The following is a 19727-nucleotide window of genomic DNA, read 5'->3' as shown; positions in this document are numbered from 1 at the left end:
AGTTATGGGAGGAAGCGTTGTGGGATCAATTCGCATCAGAACCAGATGTTTCCTCAACACTTGCGGCAGCACAGAGGGGGGAGGAGGAGGAAGAGTCGTGTGGGGAAGAGGAGTCAGACTCGGATGATGAGTCTGATAGATGCTGCGCCAGTTCATTCCCCGCAGCACCGATCCAGCAGCCTGCATATTCCTCCGGCAGGCAGAGCAGGGCTACGACAAGATGGCCACCGAAGCCCTGTACTGGAGACTATTTGTGTCTCGTACAGGGCTTCGGCAGCCATCTTGCCATAGCCCTGCACTCTGCCTGTCAGCGCAGGAGATGTGCTGCAGTGCACAGGAGGATCGTTGGGGAGCTGAGAGGCCTGGAGAGACTCCTGACAGGTAAGTGAATTGTTTTTTGTTTTTTTTACAGGGGCATTTTTTTTTTATGGTGTCTGCTGCCCACATTACTATGTTCTGGTGACTGACTGCTGCCCACATTAGGATTTTCTGGTGACTGCTGCCCACATTGCGATTTTCTGGTGACTGCTGCCCACATTGCGATTTTCTGGTGACTGCTGCCCACATTAGGATTTTCTGGTGACTGCTGCCCACATTGCGATTTTCTGGTGAACTCTGCCCACATTACGATTTTCTGGTGAACACTGCCCACATTGCGATTGTCTGGTGAATGCTGTCCACGTTATTTATGATTTTCTGGTTAACGCTGCCCACATTACGATTTTCTGGTGAACTCTGCTCACATTACAATTTTCTGGCCCACATTACGATATTCTGGTGAACGCTGCCCACATTACGATTGTCTGGTGAATGCTGTCCACGTTACAATTCTCTGGTGACTGCTGCTCACGTTACGATTTTCTGGTGACTGGTGCCCACATTACGATTTTCTGGTGAACCCTGCCCACATTACGATTTTCTGGCCCACATTACGATTTTCTGGTGAACACTGCCCACATTACGATTGTCTGGTGAGTGCTGTCTACGTTACGATTTTCTGGTGAACGCTGCCCACATTACGATTTTCTGGTGAACTCTGCCCACATTACGATTTTCTGGCCCACATTACAATATTCTGGTGAACGCTGCCCACATTACAATTGTCTGGTAAATGTTGTCCACGTTACAATCCTCTGGTGACTGGTGCCCACGTTACAATTTTCTGGTGACTGGTGCCCACGTTACAATTTTCTGGTGACTGCTGCCCACGTTACAATTTTCTGGTGACTGCTGCCCACGTTACAATTTTCTGGTAACTGCAGCCCACATTATGATTTTCTGGTGAACTCTGCCCACATTATGATTTTCTGGCTCACATTACGATTTTCTGGTGAACTCTGCCCACATTACGATTTTCTGGCCCACATTACGATTGTCTGGTGAAATGCTGCCCACTTTACATTTAATTTATGGTGAAACGCTGCCCCATTACGATTATTTTGCACCTATGGGGGGGCCCCATCCAAATATTCGCAGGGGGGCCCAGTGATTTCTAGTTACGCCCCTGAAAGACAATACCCTCTAGTTGATTTAGTAAGTGTGTGGAGTCCTTAACATATGAGTTTAGACTCACCACATGCGACTGCAGATAGACATCTACGAAGTTGCAACATTTTTCAGTCAATCCACTGATGCCAGAGACTATAGGCTCCCCGGAGGGCATTTTAGGTATTTGTGAATCTTCAGAAGAAGATATAGGGTGGGAATCACTGGTTTGTCTACTGTGAGATAAAGCAGCTCCTTTGGAGTGATGGTTCCTTTCCTCAGGGCCTCAAGCAAAATGGCAACCAATTTGCATTTATATATTTCTGTTGGATCAGATGGCAACGGACAATAATAGGTTCAATTATTAAGCTGGCATTTGGCTTCCGCACAGTACATGTGTTCTGGCCAGATAACGATGTTTCCACCTTTATCGGCTTCTTTTATGACGAGGGATTTGTTATTGGCAAGATCCCTCAGAGCAACAGCTTCTATCCTGCTAAGATTTCTATCTTTGTATGGAGTTGTTTTAAGCTGTTTAAGTTCACTACACATCAAATCAAAGAATATTTTGACAGCTGGACAGTTCTTAAAAGGAGGAATAAACATTGAAGGTCTCTTGAATTGTGGTGTTGTGGCTTCACTTTCCTGAAGCAGGTCCACAAGGGTTTCAAAAATATCCCTATCGTTAATATCTAGGCCCAGGTCCATATACTCAGATGTAGAACATGAAAACATTTTATGCAAAACCAGTTTGCGACAGAACAAAAAGAGATCCTTAGGTACCGTGAATTTGTCTAAAGGGGCGGTGGGGGCAAAAGTGAAGCCTCGTTCCAATACTGAATCTTTCACAGGACTAAGTGGATAATCAGATAAATTGATAATTTTTAATTTCTTGGACTGGCTTTCTTTGGGTTGTTCAACTGGGTCAATGGTTTGCGTTTCACTGAGGACCCATGTGCTATATGCATTAGCTTATTTGTTCCTATGTCTCTTCCTGCCGCCCCTTCTGGTTCGCTTTCTACCTCGCTTCCTTCCGATAAAAAAATCACTCTGAGTGTCAATCTCAGATTGAGTGTTGTCTACAGGTCCCACTCCTCTACGGGGTTGATTGGGGTTGGGCCTGGTGCTCCTTTCTAGGTTTACTACCCCCAGCTGGATCATCCGGTCCACCAACCCACCATCACCCCCCCCCCCCCCCCCCCCCATGGTTTACCATGGTGTTTCTATTTGTAAGCCTGTCCACCATCAAAATCTTTACGATCACAACAAAATGTATCTTTTTTACCTTTACTTAAATGTTTTTCAAAGTCCTCCAATTTCCTCTTGAATTTGTCCAAGAAGGGTTGGACCAATTTGGATTCATCAAATTTAGATAGTTCACCTTGACAAGTCAAGATATCTATGTAATGATCTGCTCAGCTGGCTGCACAGGCAGACAGCTGTTTGACCATTCCTTATGTCTGAGAGATGCAGGTCTCTGGAAAAGAGACCTGGCTTCATCTTGCAACTTTCAGAGTTGCTTTGCTGAGGGATTTGCATACATGCAAATTGCCCAGCTGTCTCCTTTGAGGGCTGGCAGTATAAAAGCTTTCTGCTCCCAGAAGGCTTTGCTGGTCATAACGGTTTGTTAAATACACTCCTGGAGTGTCAGCCTTCCCTGTTGGATTGTTATAGTTATCTTGGAGTAATTCTGGGGACTGCACTAGGCAGCTCCTCTAGTGCAGTCAGCTTGCTTATCTGTTTTGTCTGTGTTGCCTCTCTGCTGTGATTGTCCTGTCGCCAACGGTGGTCGATAGGGAATCGTCCTGTCTGTCTGTGGGTGCTAACCAGAGCAGCGGTTGCTACTGGTAGCCCCTTCTGTTTCATCTGTCTTACTTGGATCGCACTTGCCTCTATCGGTAGCGGCTGTGGATCCTTCTGATCGCTTTCTTGGAGTATAGCTGGAGCAGCGGTTGCTACCGGCTATCTCATCTGTCTGTCTTGCTTGGATCGCACTAGCCCCTAGCGGTAGGGGCTGTGGATCCTTCTGATCTGTGATCCTGTCCCTGAACTTGGATCGCACTGGCTCTGGCGGAAAGAGCAGTGGATCCTACTAACTCTGTTTCTAAACTTTGTTCACAATCGCTCTGGCGGAAAGAGCAGTGGATCCTGCTAAGCTCTGTTACTTTACTTGGATCGCACTTGCTCTGGCGGAAAGAGCAGTGGATCTTTCCTATCCTGCTTCCCGTCTGTCTGTCTTGTGTCACTGTTAGCAATCGCCATCTCTTGCGATTGCCTTCTCACCTGATCTTCATGGTTGTGTGTTCATCGTCGCAGGGTGGCGACTAGATTGGTGGACACACATACATCTGTCGCTTTACTCTCTCTCTTGAAGGGCTATCTTGCCCTGCGTTTCTTCCCTTCGTACAATTCCAATCTGGCATCTGTGGCAGGGCAGAGGATCTGTTCCTCTGCACTCCACAGCTCCATCTGCCGACAGGAATTTCCCTCTACAGGTGCGTTGCACCTTTTGCTGGGTTCTCTCAAATTATACGCTTGTGGAGGATTTCTGCAGTGTCAGCGCGCGTCCTGTGCGCTGACCACGGAGAGAATTCCACAATCGTTACAATCTATTTTAGTTTTATCTAGCAGCTCCTGATCATGATCTATAAGGATATTGAGAGTGATGACGGAGCATTTCCCCAAGCCAGTTTACCATTTATCCTTGAACTGTGCATTTGCTTCCCAAGAGGGAAAAATTTGGACTCGGAGACCTCTAGGGTATATGGACTCCTTGATGTACATTTTTAGACTATGAATATTTCACCATAAGCTGATGTATGTTTTATATAGTTCTTTATATTTGTTGCACAGTTCCCGGAAAGGCTTGGGGAGAGGCTCCGGCCTACCAACATCCATCACGTCACCAAACAACGCCTCCAGCCTATTACTCCATGCAGATTCCAACGTGTGCAAAGATAGAGCCATGATTAGATCAAATAAGAGTAACAATAATAATAATAATGTTGCAGATGGGGTGCCAGATATTAGAAAGAGGGGAAACAGGAGGATTGAACCCCTCAACCAAGAGTATCTATATCTTTAGAGCAATATCTGCACTCCATGATATGACATGTGGGTATTTGCACACCCACATGTCATATCATGGATTGCAGATATTGCTCTAAAGATCAAACCCACTCATAAGATACACAGATAGTTTCAGTTATTGTAGCCTACATGGATCAAGACCCAATCCAACAGGCGATAGTTTGGGGCCATCTTTGTCAGCCACCTCTGCCAAGATGGATCCAGAGTGTGTACATAGCTATACAATTCTTACTGTGAGAAAAAAACCTTCTTATCTTTGCATATATTCACATTGAATCCTACTATATTGCCCTACTTTGTGCATCCCTTTGTTTCACTGTGCTTAATCTCCCCCTTTCTCTCTTGTGCCTCCCTCTGTACTCATGTGCTTCCTTATGGCCTCTTGCAGTGGCGTAGCTAAGGAGCTGTGGGCCCCGATGCAAGTCTTACAATGGGGCCCCTCAAGCACTCTATACATAACAATTGATACGGCGCACCAAAACCTGCCAATGGTAACTACAGTGTCAGAGGAGCAAGAAGGGGATGGGGACAGCTTGTTAATGATCACTACTATTCAAAGCTATCTATAGAAGTGATTATTATGAGCACAGGACCAATAGAGAGCTAATACTGTAGTTGAGGGAGGGCCCTTCGGGGCCCCTCTGGCCCAAGGGCCCCGATGCGGTCGCTACCGCTGCACCCCCTATTGCTACGTCCCTGGCCTCTTGTGCTGCCATGTTTATTTCCTTTGAAGCAGTACCAGTTGCCTGAAAGCCCTAGCGATCTATTTGGCTGCAGTGATGTCTGAATCAGACCCGAAACAAGCATGCAGCCAATCTTGTCAGATCTGACAATGTCAACACCTAATGAAACACCTGATCTGCTGCATGCTTGTTCGGGGCTACGGCTAAATGTATTAGAGGCAGAGGATCAACAGGACATCATGGCAACTAGTATTGCTTAAAAGGAAATAAATATGGTAGCCTCCATATCCCTCCCACTGCAGTTGTCCTTTAAGTGACGTGACATGATGAGATAGACGTGTATGTACAGTGCCTAGCACACAAATAAATATGCTGTGATGCTTTTCTTTTTTCTCTGCCTGAAATAGTTAATAAGCAACTGACAGTTTTTCTCCAGGCGGGACCCAGTCAACGACTATTAAGTAATTACAGCTATTAAATACTTTTCTCTAGGAAGACCAGTTCTCTGCCAGGGGAGGATAGATAACAAAAAGGTCAAAAGTTCATATACAGTATTTGCGCACTCTGAGACAGAGACAGACTATTACATTCAGCTGAGACAAAACAATAAATCTGCTTTTTTAAAGTTTTTAAACATAACATAAAACTATGAGATATCTAAAAGTCATTTTAGGAGTAGGAGGATGGATACAATTGTTTAGCTCTTCATTTTATTTTCACTTAAATATCACTTTAAAGCCTACACACATTGGCTGTAAAAGCCTGCTTATCAAATGAGGCTTTCTTACTTTATAATTCACATCCATCCAAAAACTAATCATTTGTCTTCTGTTAGTTACACTAGTTCTTTGTCCATTCAGAATGTAGGCTCTCATTAAATGACATCCAAAGCCTGCAGCCTGCAGCCTGCAGGCAGTTTCTGATTGACACCATTTAACTGTATTTCTCAACATAAATGAAATGTATATGAGAAAAAAAATACTTGTTCCATGATACTTTCTGTGATGCACTTATCAGCACTGGGAAGGGTTTTAAAATCTTATCAATAAGACCTGGTCCTTTGCTGTCCCTGCTTTATAATCATAGAGGGAGTCCCCAGAGCTGATTTAATGTCAGGCACACCTACCCCTCTCCACATGCCAAAGCTTAAAGCCCAGTTTGCACTCGAGTGACTCCATTCGCACCCTGACTTTTCTTTGAAGTCGTAGGTAGCAGATGGAGCCTTCACTGATGCAATTAGAGCACCACAGGAAGCACAAACCACCAGCTGTTCTCAGGGCTCGTGTGTGCCCAGAATCAGTAAAGCACTTTGTAGGTAGCACCTCTGTCAGCAGTGTGGAGGCACACACTGAGAAAAGACACTCCCTGCATTCTGTGGAAGCTGCTTAGCCCAGTCTTTCCCAATGAGGTGTTACGTAAGATAAGCTTTGTGTGTTACTAGGAGCAGAGTTCTCAGATGATGTATGGTTGTACATACAATACTTGGACTGCTACTCAAGTGTATGATCTGGCATTGTGTGTCTTACTGCTTAATGCCTGTATTATGTTGTTTGCCATCCCTAATATTGTCTGAAACCTCATTTATTGTACAGCGCTGAGCAATATGTTGGCGCTATACAAATCCAATAAATAATAATAATATGGTATAAGTCCTGAGCAAAATAAAGAAGTACTCCATGTGGTATTAAAGAAGAATAAAATATGGAACGTATACCTTTTTTACAATGTTTTATCAGTACATTATATGTTTTTTCTAGCCCTAGTTAAGCCCCCAATTGTGCATTGCATGTGATGGTATAGTACATTTATATCAAAACTTTTGTGCCTTGTCTGTATATTTTACAATGCATATTATTGAAGGTTTCTGGCTGGTCCAGTAGGACGTTCTTACTGTCAAGATGACACTGCAGTTTTATTGGACAAACCAGGTTTCCGGTCCAGACTCCTCCCTCATTTCATCATTGTTAGTATTTTTGGATTTCTATAGTGCCAGCATCTTCCTTAGTGCTGTACAATAGAGGATACAAACTATAGACAGTTACAAAACAATGGGATATTCTGTAGACAATAGACAATTGAACTGGTCAGCTAGTGCATTGTACTTAGAAGTCGAAAATATATAACAAATTTACATAGCAGGCAAAAAAACACATAAGGGGAAAGAGAGCCCTACCCATTTGAGCTAGTTAGAAGAGAGATGGGAAGAGTGCTTCACCTAGTCTTTCCCTTTGAGCACAGAGCCAATTACCTGACTACTCCCATCTTCCCTTTGCTGCTAGGATATTAACTCTTTGTTGCCAGCTCTGCAGCAACAGTTGAATAGTGTCTTGTGTCCCTGTCCCTTGTCAGTGTGTTTAAAAAAGCAGTCAGAAATAGTCTATCAGTGCAGTAAGGTGAGGAACACATGGCTTTTATAATCGCTTTGAGGATGATTGTGGAAAAGGTTAAATTCTTTATTGGAGCACGTAGAATGGACTGCAATAGCAGTGTTGGCCACAAAGAGTCAAGCTTGATACACACACTCACTGTCACCTTAACAATCAGGGATTGATCCATAGGGTGTTATTCAGGGCACAAGTGCTGTACAGTCATGCTGTTTGGCTATAGTCAGACAGTATGCACTTTTTGAATAGAGAGGAAAACAAGGAAGACTTGTGGTGCATAAGCAAGTGGCATCCTGTGGCTTAGAGAGCAAAGGACCCATTTACTGTTTGCAATGGTGGGTCACTAAATTACACTATGGACCAGCTGTACACATGCTAGATTTTTAGCTGAGATGTCATAGGATGACCCAGCTTGTGTATGAGCCTCGAGGCTTCAAACTCTCTACAGCAGAGGAAGGAGATAAGCAGGTTTAATTGATCTATTTTGTGCTGAGGAAGCCTCTCCCACTCTTCTGACTGCTGCCAGTTCTGTGTACACGCCTTTGGACCATGTGTCTGAGTCTTCCAAAGGGAATTTCTTTTAACAGCTGCATCAAATGAAAAAAATCCTGTGGTTAAAGGTTTAGTCCCGTATTCATCTTTGCTAATAATTAAAAACTTTAGCAGGGTGGACTAGAGATTCTGTATCTTGCAAAGCAAAACTGATAGCTGATTCCGTTATATGGAAAACTTGCTCACATGACCAACTAAACACCCTCTGGAACACTGAGGGAGAAAGCGATGGGATTCTTTTCACAGGATGCAGAAGCTGATTGTTCAGTATAAAAATGATATAACATACTATCCATCTATGGCTGTCTGGGCACTAGCTGCTGATATAACATTTTTAGTTACATAAATAGATTGTAGCCAAAACAAGGGATGAGAGAGCGACAATACAAAGTTCGATCTCTCTTTGCCTCTGGCCTTTCTTGCTTACCGAATATGTCTATACCAGGCAGTCATAATGTCGACCAAATGATCACGGGCAAAAGTGGGGGATGGCCAATAATGGCTGCAAATTTAGCCAGGAAGTGTGTAATGGGCGTGTGCTGGAGTAAATCATTTGCTCCCAGATATGCTGTAATAAGACAACTTCCGGTGTTTGTAATAGTTTTAAAAGCAATAATTTCAAAAAGATTTAAATATAAGCTACCAGTATGTGGACATTTTGGGCTGCTGTAATATATATGGAGAAAGGTGCCAGTGTCAGGGGCACAGAACCAACACAGATAGAGCAGCCTTTGTCAACCTTTAGCCTGGGAGAATCCTTCAAATCATTTTTGGATCTCAAGGAACTCCTGCATTAATGAGGGGTAACTTATTTTGCACGATGCATGCTCTTTTAAGGTGAGAGTGGTTGTTCATTGAAACAGCCTTGTTGTTTAGCCCCCATTCCATGTTTCTTTCTAACATTGTTTCCTATTATAGTAGTACGTGTTAGTGTTTTCTTGCTATAGACCACACAATTAGAGTGCTCGTCTATAACAGTACTCTTTATTACACTAACCCTTATTATGGTTCCACTCATTATACTGCCTCCCTATTCTATTGCTCATTATAAATGTGCCCCTTATTATTCTGACATCCAATTCAGTGTTTCTTTATACAGTACTCTATATTACAGTGTGCTCTATTATACTGTACTTCACCCCCACCCCTAGCACATTAGCGGGAGAGCATACAATAGGTGAAGAGGACACCAAAGAGCCGAAGAGGTACTTTTGACATTTTCACAGCCAGCCATTGTCAGGGAAGGGGAAAATGCCAGGGAACCCCTGCAAAGACCTCAAGAAACCTTGGGATTCCAGGGAACCCTGGTTGAGAAAGCCTGGGTTAGAGGTTGTGGATAACATTTTATGAATTTGAGGTGGAGTGTAGTGCCATTTTAAGATAATTTTATAGTTTAATTCCTGTGTATTATGTGATCCTTTCTGGATTTAGAGGCAACAATTCGCCTGCTTCTCTGGTGTGAATGTACACCCTAGATCAAGAGCCCATTGGCATTTGAATAATAGCTTAGGTTCTTTATAAGCTTCTAGCAACAATGTATACAAATGTGAAACTGTATGTTTAATTGAATTCATTTTTAAATAGATATCTTCTATTGGATTATTGTCCCAGGCTAATGTCTTCGTACATTAAGAAGCTCCTCAGTTGGAAGTAGGTTCAGAGGGGCATTTTAAGTTCTTTGTCAGTATTAAGTTCAGCAAAATCCTGCATCCTACCACTGTTGAGGAAATCAGTGACCCTGGGTAGAGGATCATGTTTCCATTTCTGGCCAAAATATTGATTCTGTCCAGCAGAAAAGCATGCATTGTGTTTAATGGGAAGAAGGGGCCAGGACATTCTAGAATTCTGAGTTCAGAGTTAGCGACAAAATACCATAATTGTATTATTAAGAAATCCAAATTATGCCGGACTCCACACTTCAGCACCCAAAGCAGTGGACAGGGTCACTTGAGATTTACTAACTTGGGGTTCATGCCATGCTTCATGTGAGGGAGCATTGGAGTCCTGTGAAGTGCAACGTGGACCACAACCCCATGACTCGGCTTGGGTGCTGAATTGCAATATTTGGCGTAATTCGAGTTTCTGAATTCAAGACCCCGAATTTGAACACCAACACCACTTATAAAATGTAGCAATATAGAAGGTGTTCTACCCCCCCCCCCCCCCCCTTCCCAGGAGTATAACATTTGAAAGATCTACAGGAGTTTTGGTAGTGCATTACTGTATTTTTTGGACTATAAGACCTTTTCTCCACCAAAAGTGGGGGAAAATAGTCACTGCGTCTTATAGTCCAAATGCGGGAAGTTCCTGACTTGTGAACGCCTGCCAATATGAACCTCGAACCAGTAGTGCACTCCCTGTACTGTGCCCATGCAGAGGAGGACACGGAGACAAAAGGAGGACCCAGGGGGACACAAAGGGGCATAGAGGAGGACACAAGAAGGACAGAGAGGAAGACACAAGGGGCACAAGGGGGACAGAGGATGCAGGGAAGCACAAGAGGTACAAGGGGGTATGAGGTACAAGAATGCACTAGGTTTAGTATATATTTTTCCCCCTGGTTATTGTCCTCTAAATTTAGGCGTGTCTTATGGTCAGGAGCATCTTATAGTGCGAACAATACAGTAATTGTTAACGTTTTCAGATCAACCTGTCCACAATAGGGAAGCCTGGCTTTAATGTAAATATGCAGTTATCTGTTTCCAGATATGTTTATCATTGTTTATTTCTTGTAGAAAATGTAATGTTTACAAAAATATGTATTTATTAGATTGCCTACAGTTCATATTTCAGAACACTGACTTGTTTTTCTTGGTATGCTTTTGCTTGCATTGCATGTACAAAACTTGTAAGAGGATGATATTTTTTATTTCTTACAAAGAATAATATTTTCTTCTCACTCAGTGTACTATACAATAAGGAGAACAGAAGAACAAAATAATAAAAATAACAGATTGTCTAAAAGCAATTTAGTAGTCATTACAATTGTCAAAATACAGCACTATTTCAGGTTCTACGATATAAATGTGTGAATTTTAAACAGGAAGAGACTTTCTCGATTTTTTTTCAAGACTGGGGGAGGACAGTCTGTTTATGAAAATTGGAATTAGGATCTCCTAATAATCACTGGAAAATTGTCCCAGTTATCAACAGAGATAAACGATATTGCTCAATTTATTTTTGCAATTGTTGTGAAAACAAAGCCTTTTAAATGTAGTTTAATTTAATTACACTGTGATAGGTTTTTATGATTATTTGTACTTTTAGGGTTATTAATTGTTTATTGCAAAAATGTCTTGGCGGATCCTCACACATGCATCGGACCTGCATGTAAAGAAGGGACCGTTAAAAGAAAATTGAAGGGAAAGAGGAAGCAGAAAATTAGGTCTATGGGGGTTGTCAATGCAGCAAGGAATTCTGAGGAGGCAACCTCTCCTTCTACTTGAAAATGCATTAAATTGTTCTTGACCTGGATGGGGTGCCATGCACAATCACATCTTCAGACTACTTGGTCTGCTCCTCTCCTGTTGCTCAATCACTGGGGACAGTGTTGAGGAGCACAGAATATGCCACAGTGGTTCTTTCATAACATAACATAAACATTTGTATAGCGCTTTTCTCCTGTCGGACTCAAAGCGCTCAAGAGCTGCAGCCACTGGGACGCGCTCAAGAGGTCACCCTGTAGTGTTAGGGAATCTTGCCTTGAACTCCTTACTGAATAGGTACTTGACCTAGCCAGGATTCGAACCCTGGTCTCCCATGTCAAAGGCAGAGCCCTTAACCAGTACACTATCCAGCCACCACTCACACTTACCGTAATCAGTTGCTCTCAGTTTTAGCTGAAATGATTTTCAAAGCAATGTCCATGTTTTCCTTTTGGCTCAGTTCCCACTATACGCACTTTAAATGAAAGATTTTTCACAAGGCACTGGTATGGAAAAAATGCGTACTAACGAGTACTAACTCCTACCAACGCACACTAACACATACCAACTGATTAAGTGTAAAAGGACCCTAATAGCTCGTTTCCACTATGAAACGCGATAGCAATTGCAGTCATACTGCAACGTTTCTTTCTCATTTCCAATACTGTCATTGAGCTTCTATACAAAGTATGAACAGCTTGATTGCAGCCAAACCTTGTCAGAATGGCAGGAGAAAATCTTACCACAATCAGATCAATTAATTTAAACTGTACTCAGTGTTTTGCATTCTGTTAGTGATCAGAGTCGGATCGCATCATGCAGGGTAGTGGAAAAGTGCCCTAAACTGCCCTAGTGGCTAGGTCTAAACTCCCTTAACCTCCTTCACCTGAAATAGTATTTAGTCTAGTGGTCTGACATCATCAACATGCCTTTTATGGGGTGCAATATGATTGTGATTTTCACTACTTTGCGAGTGCGCACTCCTCTGTAATTACAAGTGCGATTGGTGGGTTTTTAAATCACAATTGCGATTTTCAACAGGGAGGAAAAAAGCATGGGAAGAAGTTTAAAAAGGGAGGTAGCAAAAAAAAAAGCATAGCACCATGTTGGCTATGGTGATTTTCTTGTGCTTATTGATTTTACTCAGTTGCAAATGCAGGAAAAATGCTGCATGCACTATGGTAACAACTGCACAAAAGTTAAATCGCAGCACTGGGAAAAGGGCACCCTGATTACTATGTTCATCACAGTGCCCTTGCGATCAGCAAAACGTATGCATTTTGATTATTTTTTTTGTTAAAGAGGTTTTATTGAAAATACGGCAAAAACACTAGCAAGATATAATACCAAATAAATGGTTCAGTAGAAAGAGAAAATAATGTAAGAAGCAGTAAGTACAGCATTATCGTTCAAAACATAAAGAAGGAGACAATATGCAGTCTTACACATTGGTTCTTGCAGAATAATATTATAACATATAAACAATAGAATAAACAACAAAACTGAGGTTGGCTGTCGGGATTAAAAGTGCCTGCAAAAAACAGTGCATATAGATAATATACTGTCATAAAGGAAAGTCATGTAATGCCTTGCGTAGTCATTGTGGGAGGTGATGAGGTCCACTTACACCAAACTTTACCAAATTTACCAGCACAACCCCCGTGTTGGTAGACCTATTTGATATTAGCTCTCTCTCAAGCCACTCAGCCTAAATACAATAAAAACCACACCTGCTTATATAGTCACAAGTGATCATATTAACTAATCAGATTCAGAATCAGAATCATTTATTTCGCCAAGTACAACGGGGTTGTACCCGGAATTATTTTTGGCACATACAGGGTCGGTGATGGTACAGCAAAAACGCAAGCAGTAATGTACATTACATTTAGTAGTGAGTACACAGTGCATGGAACATAATTCTTAGTTACATAGTTACGTAGTGGAAGGTCCCGAAGAGACATCCAGTGCTATGTAAGTGGAGCGCTACCTTCTCTGCAGCGCTCAACAGCTCTGCAGCTATTTGGATGCCCCCCAGAATTCCGGGAAAAGAAGCGTAGAGAGATATAGAGAATAGAAACTTACAGGTGGACCCAGGAGAAGGACTGGAGGGGGTAATCTGCTGCCGTATATGGCACTCAAACGCTTCTGCAGCGATACATGAATCAGATGCCCCCAGTCCAACCCTGGGGAAGAGAGAGAGATGCGAGAGAAGATGCAAGAGAAAAGGAAGGAAGGTAAAGAGAAAGTGAGAGAGAAAGTGAGGACAGAGCAGAGAGAGAGGAGAGAGAAGAGAAGGAGAGAGATAGTCCCTGGGCATTGCCGCAGCTGGCTAGTGGCCTGGTCAATTGCCCCAATGGCTGTCGGTGCAGCTGATGTACAACAATGGGGCTGCAGGCACAGTGGTGGTGGAGTGCAGGACATCGGGTAGATTAAAAAGGCAATAGCCAATCACAGCACATAGAGGAGAAGAGGACCTGATGGGGAACTAGGGCGGGCTGGCTTGGTTGGCTCCTTTTGGGGGTCAGGCCCAGTGTGTGCGTTATAAGTCATGGGGCTATGTTCACAAAAGCCAATAAAATTACTGTGCACTTATAGTGCACTGCCAATTTACCAGTATTTACTTACACGTGTATTCCTAGTTTAAAGGATACCAGAGCTTAAAAAGTTTGGTGAAACGGGCGCAACAGGCATATACTACCACCTGTCCTTATGCCCACCGCCCCCCAGGTTCCCCTCTCTGCCCACGGTAGCTCACCTAAAATCCCCTTGGGATCCTTTTCCGGTCGGCAGGGTTGGGACTTACTGTGCAGGCATGTCTTACAGCGCGAGCCCATGGCCAGGAGTGCACTGCGCATGCATATGATGTCATGCGCATGACGAAGTGACATCATGCGCAGTGCTCTCCCAGCCACGCGTGCACACTGTAGAAAGCGTGCAGCCCAGCTAGAGCCTGTGCAGTAAGTAGCCCCCCCTCCTTGTTTGTCCAAACTTTTTGAGCTCTGGTATCCTTTAGTTTTACCAGCTTTTAGTGACAATGGCCCATATGCAATTCACTTTCCTGAGTTTTCTCCTGGGTGATATTTCCATAACTTGTCAATAAAATGCCTTTTAAACCACCAGCAAGCAAGAAATTACTCAAAATATTTGTTGTAGTACCGTTTCACCTACTTTTGGAGACCTTTTTTAATTGTAAAATGAAAAATTATTTTAAAGAGAAGATGAAAATTATCTCCTAGGAGATAACTCAGGAGAAAAAGTTACTGTGATTGCATATGGGTCAATAGTCCATAGGTGGGTATTCACAAAAGGACATCAGCACGTTATGTAAGCTGCATACCACGATTTACACAAGTAGTGTAAGTGCTGTATGCACCCAAGCCAATAATTGGTCTTTTACATGCATTTTGTATGCACTGGGTGCACATTGTACTTACGCTATTTGCATAAGTCATGGTACAACTTATACCATTAATGAATGTCAAGGTACGCAGTTTGCGTGGCTCTCATTAAATGTCATATGCACTATCAGTGCACTGTAAAAGGTAGCCTTCTTTTGTGCATACCCCCATAATCAGTATTCTGCAATATGTGTGGACACTATTTTTCAATTATTAAGAGGTTCAAGATCAGAGCTGGATAAATGTAAACCTAACGTAAATTAAAAAACCAAAACCAAAATGTTGGCACAATCATCATAGTATATTTTTTCTTTAACAGAACTAGAGTTGCATTTGAAGTGAAGTTACAGAAAACCAGCCGATCGACAGACTTCCGAGTGCCACAGTCAATCTGTACTATGTTTAATGTCATGGTCGATGCGAAAGCACAATCAACGAAGCTCTGCAGTATGGAAATGGGACAAGAGGTAAAGATTGACCCCAGATCGCTTTCTAACCAGAATTTTCTAACCCACAAAAAGGATTGTTTTTCTACAATAAATTAATTGGTTTAGCCAGGATCTAATTTTACATTAGGCATAGTAGACTCCTGCCTGTAGGTGCGATTTTAGGAAGTATTTACCTGAGGCAAGCACTATTGTTATCCTTACAGTATCTACAGTGTGATGCTTATAGTTGTCTCCTCTTCACAGTGTCTGCTACTCATTCCACTTAGGCCTCGATTCATCATTGTCTTGCCGATAACTTTTTCCAGTTCGTTAAATTATCAAATTCGAAGTTTATCGATAAAATATCGATAACAATGCGGTAACCATTCGGAAACTTGACGATATTTCCATTTTACAGCGGTAATTAAGCACAAGGCCATAAGATTCCCATGGAATTGTGGGTAAAAAGGCAGTCCTTTGAACACCACATAGCAATATTCCGAATAGGCCTTAACACCTGGACCAGGATTCTGGAAGTGGCTTGGGACAATCCCACAATTTCGCCAGCTATGGCTTGATAGGACCCTTTTCTGAAAAAAATTTAGTGCAGCTAGCAAATTAGTTAACCCTGGCACTGCCAGTGTTCTCTTACAGATGTCCTGTCCAGAAAAGCCTTGATGAATACAACTAGAAATCATTAAACTTCGAATTCGGTAATTTAACAAACTGGAAAAAGTTATCGCAAAGACAATGATAAATCGAGGCCATGTCTTAAAACAGCAAATATGTATTTAGCCTAGTTTTGTTTTGTTTTTTATCAAGAGTGCTTTTTGGACTCCTAAGCCTCCTATACTTTCATAGTGGTTCTGGGTCACCATGAGCATTCTGGGTATTTTATAGTACATATACAATTGTGAGGTCTATATAGTAAAATGGTTTCATCCTGGATTAGTGTATCCTAACCCCTGAGGGTGTTTTCAGTTTCCTTAAGCCTGGTACACACATCCTATTTTGATTGGCTAGGGTTTGGCCTTTTTTACCACTTCCATGTAGTATGAGGGCCAACAGATTTTGAATACTATAACCAGATTGGGTAGGTAAATTCTCATACTAAATTGAAGTGGTAAAATTGGACAATCATTGGCCGATCAAAATTGGATGTATAACAAAAACAATGTAACAGAGGTGCCAACAAGTGTAAAATATATAAAAGACTGGTTAAAAAGGAGGCAGTGGTGGACTTACCTCTCCAATAGTCTCCTAATAGTCACTATTGAAAGTATTTACTAAAATTGGCTATTTGGGTCAACATTGGAGAGGTAAGTCCACCACTGCCTCCTTTTTAACCTGTCTTTTACATATTTTATACTTGTTGGCGCCTCCACTACAATGTTTTTGTTGACAATTGTCCACCCTTGGTGGAGGGGTGTCTCCCCTTTCTTCACTACAGAGAGCGACTTCTTAACCCAAGCGAGGTCAGGTATATTCTCCCCACTTGCCTTCACAATGGTTACCTTGGAAGTAACCCTAACTTGTAAGTACTGTATAGTACTATCTGACAATTCTTGCACCCTCCAGTGTACTAACTTACTACACTATGTTGGGCTCTTGCCTATCTCCTTCTTTTTGTTTTACAAAATTAGATGTGTGTACTAGGTTTCAGAAGGACATTGCTGTTGTATCCTTGAAGGGAATCTTTTAATTAATTTCATTCTGAATAAGTTGTGATTAATGTATGTGATTATGCGTAATATAAAACATAATGGTGTTATTCACCTCTAGACCATAACATAAAAGTACGCATACATAACTTGATTGCTGTTTGATCTGGCAAACAGTGGATTTTGACGGGGCTTCCAAACACCGTGCTTACTTGCAACGTCTTCTATTCTCCACCCCTGCTCAGTAGGAGCAGTGATATAAAATCATACCATCTGTGCAACACACACACACACACACACACACACACACACACACACACACACACACACACACACACACACACACCATAATACACCTACCATAATACACACACACTGTTCATATCAGCCAACCCACTCATTGTGACTGCAGATTTCCAGTTTACAAGTATCTGGGATGATAGTGTGACCAAGATAACAGATAACTAAAATGTGAAAATGTTTTTAAGCACAATAGGGACAAGCTAGGCTCTCACTACTTTTGAGCTCTGTAGCAGCTCTGTGACTGATGTGGCCATACATACATGCTTACCCCAACTAATGTATGTCTCAGTTTTACTTATCGGGTGCAGGAAAGCAATGGATTACAAAGATGCTGACATGCAAAAGACAGATCACAGATATGTGAGTAATGTTGCGTCACAGAATGATAGAAATTGTGAATCTATGAAATGTAACAGTGACAAGACATCAAAAAGAAACCTAACCCATTGGACATGTACATCAGGCCCTGCCAGCAGCTGAGGGACCATGTCTGAGAGTGATGAATGCTTTAAAGCATTATCCCTCTTCTGTAAACTGTGGCTGCAGAGGTCCTCCTTACTTAGGCATTAGCAGTAAAGTTTGAGACGGCATATTTATGTTATAAGGCATGATATTAATATGAAAATCCGTTCAAATATTTATTTATATATACTAGTAATATATTATTGGTCTGTTTCATAGTAAGACCATTTATGAATTTTAAGTAACTATTTTAACCCATTAGCAGGTTCAAATTAATAATCTAGTTTATGATGCACTGCTTTTGACCTCAGCCATCATAACTCGTTGTGCTGTAAATTCTTGGAATGCTTTGATGTCTCTCTGCTAGCAGAGGATATAGAAACTGAAAGAATAAATCCTCTGTTGTTTGTTTCACACTGCCCCTAGTGACAAGTGGCCATACGTACTCATTAAAGCAGTACTAATTAGTAGCAAGGAAATGTAACAAATAATAAATAAATAAATGTGCTAAAGTAAATTGGCTTGGAGCACTTGCAAGCCTCTAAATACATTGGCTGTTAAAGGGTTAAAATATTTATAGATGTTTTAGCATTCCAAAACAGTTATCAGTTTTGCGCAGAATAGGGTGTGAAAAAGATGTGTTCTTGTGACCCTGTTATAGTCAGTTCTGCCTCTCCTCAAATAAAAGACGAAGAAAATAGCATCCTGTCTCATCTCAGCTCCCCTGCCAGCACTGCCGATATCGGAGGTTACTGGTAAAATCAACAAGGTTTCAGCTGGAAGTCAGAAGAACTAACATATTTCAAGCATTTTACATCTCTGCATGGTTTACATGAGAGCCCTTCTGGCTTCCAGTCGTATGTTATAACTTTGTCAATGTTACCAAGAACATTTCTAGCACATTAGCATTACACCTGATTTTGAGTTCAAAACAAGAATTACATATTGATGATGTGCTTGTTTGCATCTAGGAGCTTTATTAAACTCGCTAAAAGTTTGGGCTTTAGCCGCTTTAAATGGTATCTGAAGTGACTGACATGATGAGATAAATATGAGTATGCACAGTCCCAATGTTGTGTTCCTTTTTTCTTCACTGTGAGGATTAAGATCCAAGAGTTTTATTTGTCAGTTTATCAGCAGTGGAATTGCATTTGAATTGTAGCATAACTCTAAATGATAACTAGTTAGGGTTGTAAGACCGTGTGACTGGGCAGTTATAGGAGGTGGCTTAACAATATTTTTATTGTAATTTTCCCAGGTTTTACACTGGTTGCATTCCCTTTGTTACACTGCTGATATGTTGATTTCCACTGGTGTCTTTTTAGTGCTCCCCTTAAAGTGTCCTCCCATTTATGGTATCGCTAGAGTGTACCCTATTGCTAGGCATACACGGACTTTCTTTTGTTTATCAATCGAGCCATCATATCCGACAGGTCCGATGACCTGCCGGATAGATTCCCCGCTCGATTCCCGCCGGCGGACAATAGCGGGGAATCGAGCGGCTGATAAGGAGCGCCGGCGGGGACGAGCGGGAATCGATCTGCGCGGACGAGCAGGGACGCGGCGGGAGTCGATCCGGCAGCTAATCGGCTCGACCCGTGTATGTCCAGCATAAGTTGGGGTCTTTTACACTGTGCTGTGTGTAGTGTTGCTGAAGTATACCGTTATAGCGGTATACCACGGTTTGATTATGCATGGTAATCATACCATGCACAATCCTTAATCACCTGTTTTCCTGGGGAGGGGGGAGGATGCAGCGGCATGGTTGCCAACCGCAGTCTGCCCAAATTATATTAAACTCCCCTGTCCGTAGTGCCTGTCTATGTCCAGAGATCAATACCGCGATCTAGAGT

General features: G+C 42.2%; 1 protein-coding gene across 20 annotated transcripts in view; it reads left to right on the top strand.

The window, feature by feature from the left end:
* The window catches only part of CADPS (calcium dependent secretion activator), a 769567-nt gene that overhangs the window by 593947 nt on the left and 155893 nt on the right, over window positions 1-19727 (top strand). For all 20 annotated transcript variants that reach the window (XM_068253773.1, XM_068253774.1, XM_068253772.1 and 17 more), the window contains one exon: window positions 15340-15487. In XM_068253773.1, the coding sequence (XP_068109874.1) occupies window positions 15340-15487 (148 nt within the window). The remainder of the gene's footprint in view (window positions 1-15339; window positions 15488-19727) is intronic.

Source organism: Hyperolius riggenbachi, chromosome 9 (genome assembly GCF_040937935.1).
Source record: "Hyperolius riggenbachi isolate aHypRig1 chromosome 9, aHypRig1.pri, whole genome shotgun sequence".
In the NCBI taxonomy this organism is placed as follows: Eukaryota; Metazoa; Chordata; class Amphibia; order Anura; family Hyperoliidae; genus Hyperolius; species Hyperolius riggenbachi.
Note: the sequence above shows the minus strand (reverse complement) of the source record. Positions and strands in the feature narration are given on the sequence as shown.